The following is a 5,880-nucleotide window of genomic DNA, read 5'->3' on the forward strand; positions in this document are numbered from 1 at the left end:
TGCGGACACGCTCGGCAGCCGCGGAGGGGCCGTCCCGGGGCTGGAAGCGCGGCCCCCCCTTCCCTAAGGATGCTCCCAGGGCCAGGCTGTACCACCCACGTGGATCCATTGATCCCAGCCAAGCGAGACAGGAGAGGCAGCGTCAGCAGAGACGGTTCCTGACCGACTCTTTAAAGCAAAGGTAACACAGCATGAGGGATTTCGGGCTCCCCCCAGCCCTGTCCCGTGCTCCTGCCCTCCCAAAACGGGGCTGCCCCATCGCAGCACGTCCCCCTCCCTCAGCACAGGTGCCATCTCCCGGGTACCGCAGCGCTACATGCAGTGCTGCAGCAGCACCACAGTAAGCAAGCTGGGGACTTTTTCCCCCTTTCTACCCGTTATTCTTGCCAAATCCTCTCCTTGTGCTACATCTCCAGAGCAGTACAAATACGAGGCACTTTGGAAATCCGAGATTAGACAGTCAGTTGCAAATAAATCTAAATAAAATTAACAACAGGACTCTACAAATGAGCTTATGTTCAAATTTAGTATGCACAACAACAGGAAATACAGGCAAACCACAGTGCTTTCGTCTCTAAGCGATTCTCTGATCAAACCACAGGTAACTTGCAGTTGAACTTGCAGTCGCCACAAAGCAGGACAACAATGCTCTCACAGTCTCACACCTGTTAATACAATTTCTGTGCATGTTTTTGTCACTTTTGGTTACCGAATTACTTCTCATGCATCCAGCTGTGCTGTTGACTCAAGATCAACAAGTCTGACATCTTCAAACTTTAAAAACTAGCTCCGAGGAGCCTTCCTTGACATGTTTATCAGAGTTCCTCTGTGATCCAAGGGCACCCGCCAAAGACCAGCAGTGTTTGTTGGATCTTTTCCCTCACCGGTGGATAAAAACGCTTCAGAGCTTTTCCTAAGTTACAGTAGATCAGTGCTCTGAACCCTGACTGCGGGAAGATCATCATCATGCATCTTTTACATCACCTGTTATTCCCAAGATGTGTCAAGTACAGTCTGTTGGGGCTTTAGTCATGCAGAATTGTAACTTCTCATCCACGAGTCATAAAATCTGAATCTCTAACAAAACTTGATGGCAGTTTTGGAGGTCCTAAAATGTTTTTCTACTCTGGCCTTACCATAGGATAATTTAATTGATAAAATTAAAAATAAAGTCTCTGTTTCACTGCAACGATTGCCAAAGATGAGGTTAGTGCAAGACAACTCAGTCTCTGTAAGAAGCGAGTACACCAAAAAAAGCCGCTGTTCCTCCCATTGAACATTTACTGGTAAGTATCAAAACCTGGAGTTTAGGGATCTGTAGTGGTGGTTCTTTTCCACTCCTCGCTTAACGGACACTTGCCCTCCTGCCGAATACCTCGCTCAGTGTGTTGCTGTCCTGCTGGCGCTGGCTGCTGAGGGCTGGTGACCCGGGACAGCGGGGCCGGGGCCGCTTGGAGGAGCCCCGAGTCTGCAGGTGGGTGGCACCGCTAGTGCTCACACTGCACCACAACAGCCCCCCCTTCATCTTTTCCATTGTATGGAGGCCTGAAGGAGGGATAAATGGGAAGGAAAATATTTCATCAGCAACCTGCTGGCAGAAAAGCTGGGAGCGGAGAGCAGGACAAAGAAGGAGCAGTGACCAGAGAGAGGTCCCAGTGTGCGATGTTGTTCTTTAGGGACATGCAAGGAAGGAGCTGATACATTTGAAACCTGAACTGAACTGCTTGTCTGAGCACCCGGCAGCCAGAACAATACAACACACAGCGGACGCTGCCCTTGCCACGCGATGCCTTGGCAGGGAAAAGCAGTGCCCAAACGCATCTCAGTTTTGCAGAGAGGGTCTCCTGGCTTGGCAGGGACACTGTGTGTGCCTGTGCCATGTGCCAGGAACAGCAAAAGCTCAGCATTGCTAGCCTTACAGGAAGCTGGAACAATAAAAGCCTCCCAAAACGTGCTTTCTGGAGAGCAGAGCCGCAGCTGAACCCCGGCGCTCGGCCAGGCAGGCGGGGGGCCGGGAGAGCCGAGCGCTCCTCACATTACAGAGCTTCCTGCTGTCATCCTAGACCCTGGTTATCCAGTGACACAGGGATGCACTGAGACGCCGGGCAAGAGGCTCCACTGCCCACCTTCCCCGCCCGGACGCTGGAGCGGCAGCGAGGGGCAGGCTCTGAGCCCCGCCACAGCCGCTGGGCAGGCCAGCATGCCAGCCCAGCAGAAGAGAATTCTCTTCTGCACAGCCGGGGTGCTGAGCTTCGCCTGCGCGCTGGGGGCGGCGGCGGCCGTCGGTGCGCAGCGCTGGGTGCGCGGGACGGTGCTGTGCCGCACCGGGGCCCTGCTCGTCAACGCCAGCGGGCAGGAGCTGCACAAGTTCATCGGCCAGATCCACTACGGGCTTTTCCACGGCGAGCGCCTGAGGCAGTGCGGGCTCGGGGGGAGACCCGTCCGGTTTTCGTGTGAGTACCGACCGCGTTTGGATCCTTTAGCGCCGCGGGAGCCGGGAGGGGCTGCCCGGGGATCCTGCGCTCGCAGCCGCTGCCCGCCAGGCGGGACACGCTCTGAAACAAGGGCTGCTGTCACTGGTGTGATCTTTGGGTCCACAGGACTTCTTTTCTGACACCAGCAAAGCCACACTAACATTTCTCAACAATCTATACTTAAATTGCACAAACGACTGCATTTCAAAATATTGCTGTTTTACTTTAAAAAAAATACGCGTTTGTTTTTCAATGAATCACTGGCATCTTCCTCTGTGTGTCAGTATTATGGCCTCTGTTCCACTGTGAAAGAATGAGGTAAAGCAGCAGCAATCTCATGAAAGAGCTGGGGCACGGATACACTTGGCTGCTGTTGAGAACCAAAGCAGCCAAAAAGTTATCAATCTGCTGCATTAACTGGAAAAGGCTCTGGTTGCTGCTGATGCTCAGCCCAGTGACCTGCAGCTCTGACATCCGGAGCTCTGATGGTGGCTGACACACAGAAGACAGCTAGCAATGGTTTTGCTGTGCATGTAATATTCATAACCTACTTATCTTCAAGGAGAAGATCAATAAAACGATCAAGTGAGCACACAGTTTGTATGTAGCAGCACATTAAACGAATCAACAGCCGTTTTGCAATTTGGCACCCACTGTTTTTACAAAACACTGCTAAAGCAACATTCATAAATTGCTTATGTGAGTCTTTTCAGGCAAGGTTACCAGATTAGGTACCAGAAACTATTCACTACATAATATTTTTTCCAAAGTAACAGACCAAATCAATTTAATATTAAGATTTGCTGAGTCTAATTCAATCCCATCTCTAGTCCATTTGTACAGCTCAAGTTCTCCTGGATTCCCCTGTGCAGATGTCCCACCCTGCTGCTTACAGGCTGGGCTGACTTTGCAGAGGGGTCTGCTAAACCCCAGGGAATCACTTTCCTGCAAACCCTGCAGACAAGCCCCTCCTCAGCCCCAGCTCCATGACTGACACTTGTCCAGGCCCCCCAGGCTGGGGCTCAGCTCTGCTACTGCCCACGGGCCATGAGCTGCAGTGGGGCTGGAGCTTTTCCACAGGCCCATCTGGGTGCACCCTGATCCCAAACACCCCCAGGGCTTGCACCAGAACCCCCAGGGGGGTCCCCGTGCAGGAGCACCAGGTTGCCCAGAGCACACAGCAGGGACCAAGCACCCCCCACTTTTCCATACCAGCTCCACGCACGAGACAGGACCAGACCCAGCCACAGGTGAGGCAGCCTGTTGGCTTCTCTTTCTAATCATTTCCTTTCCACATATTTGGTAGTTAGCTCCTTTTAAATCGTTTCATGACGTGCCATGCATGCAGGCTCTCACCTGTGCATTTCATCTGATTACAGCTGAAATACTTTAATAACCTGCTAGTGCAACTGCAGCAATATTATCAAAAGAGTTGTAATTTTGTGGGAGGTGTGAATTAATATTACAAATGCAATACAAATGAATACAAATGTGCAGCTTGTTTGTGATGATTTAACAATATCAATGTATTTTTTAATATCTCACAATGCTATGCACTGGCAGCTCTGGATCCATGTCAGTACTGCAGAGCACTGTCACCCAGAAGCACTCCAGGGTTCTGCAGTTTGCTCTCACTAGGGCCATGCATTTTTTTATCCATGTTCTCAGGAATCTCATGCAAACAGGCTTTCCTGTCCAAATGTTTGCCAAACTTGCATTCGTGTTATTCCAATAGAACTCAGAACCACAAACAGAAATACCAACATGTGAAGATTTTAGTTAGTCCCAGCTAAGCAACCCACTTTGGAATGGCCAAAGCCTGACTGCTGATGCAGAGCTGCAGGATCCTGCTGCACAGCACAGGATTAACAAGTCATTTATCTGAGTGCCTACTGTACACGTGCCAGTAACTCCAGGGATCTGAAATCAAGGCTAGAGTTAATCTTATGCCTGAAAATCCTCAAGTCAGAAGTGATGCTGATGCCCTGCCCATGACCACACAGCACCCCGTCCTGGGGAGAGCAGCCCCCCCACCGCAGGGGTGCAGCCCTGCTTCCAGTGTCCAAGCCTATGGGGCACCAGTCCCAGCATCACACCACCTGCAACAGCAGAGCTGGGAGAGAAAGCCCTGAGGGGAGAAACACAACCCCAGAGCCTGACGCACTTGAAATTGAACCCATGCCTGCCTGCTAGAGCTTTCTTTTTACTTCTACTTTTTTTGTGTACAAGCATTAACAGCAAAATATTGCCATAGTTCGACTCACAATATTGCAAGCCCACTGTAGCTCTCATTTACCTGCCCTGGCATCCTTGGTCTAGCACTCTGAAGAGATAACACTATGAGGGGATCTTTGGCACTGGCTATCCCTGAAACACACCCAGTTCCAGCCTAAATCACTTCCCACCCCAGCTGCATGGACCCTGGCAGTCCAGGCTTTGCCTCCCTGAGCTTCACTGACAGCGGGTGGTGGAAGCACTGATTCCTCCTTACAAATCGTTCTGAGATCATCTCTTATTAAAAGGCAAATATAACACTTACTTGAATAGGATTTGTATTTAGAAACAACGGCTGGACAGCTTAGCAAAGTGTGCCTCTGCTAGAAGTGTTCCCTTCAGAGACCAGTTAATGAAGGAGGCTGGACCACATTCCCTGGGCTGCCCAGACCCATCCCACGGGAGTTGGGGCTCAAAGGGCCTCAGTGGGAGCATTCAGGAAAACGGGGTAGCTGTGTGCAATAGACACATCCATAGCTCAACGCACTCCAAGTGCAGCTCAGCGTGCCTGAGGAGAACAGGCACGGAAAATAGGCTAACTGATTTAGTTCTAGGTTTGTTCCCATTAAATGCTCCCCTCTGACCACTATATCTCTTTTAATTGTAAAATGAATTTGCTCTGCCAGAAACCCAGTTGGGCCGGGAAGAGCCTTCTGCTTCATTTGCTCTTGCTGATTCTCATCAGTTTCTGGGTCAGCAGCTCATTTTCTAAAGGTCGCTGCCATGCATACCTAACGCCCCATTTCATCCAGCACAATGAAGGAACGGTTTTCTTTCAAGACAACGCAGCTGCCGGAATTCATTTTCCTGATATGCCACACATAAAATGTTAATTATATAAACAGCTACAAAGGCAGGTACCAAGGGAAAGACCCAATACGATGCTGTGGCAGCATTTTCCTAAAATAGACAATAGAATATTATTAAATGCACGGATTTGTCCGTCCTGCCAAGGGAGGAGGTAGCGTGGCAGGAACTAGTGCTGCTCCTGGAGCTCTGCCCGGGTGTAACTCCTGGGCCCTCCTGCTGCACCCCCCAAATGGTGCAGCCGCAAAAATCCACCGCTCCGACAGCGCGGCTGCTTCTCCTGCTTGTAAACACGTTCAATACGCAATATGAAGTCTGACCGGCA

At 50.7% G+C, this 5,880-nt stretch overlaps 1 protein-coding gene across 1 annotated transcript in view; it reads left to right on the forward strand.

Moving 5' to 3' along the window:
• Positions 1-2,200: 2,200 nt before the first annotated feature.
• CLRN1 (clarin 1) overlaps positions 2,201-5,880 on the forward strand; it is a 5,816-nt gene continuing 2,136 nt past the window's right edge. Inside the window, exon 1 of the mRNA XM_010004720.1 lies at positions 2,201-2,453. Within this exon, the coding sequence (XP_010003022.1) occupies positions 2,201-2,453 (253 nt within the window). The remainder of the gene's footprint in view (positions 2,454-5,880) is intronic.

This window comes from Chaetura pelagica, unplaced genomic scaffold (genome assembly GCF_000747805.2).
Source record: "Chaetura pelagica isolate M959 unplaced genomic scaffold, ChaPel_1.0 scaffold829, whole genome shotgun sequence".
In the NCBI taxonomy this organism is placed as follows: domain Eukaryota; kingdom Metazoa; phylum Chordata; class Aves; order Apodiformes; family Apodidae; genus Chaetura; species Chaetura pelagica.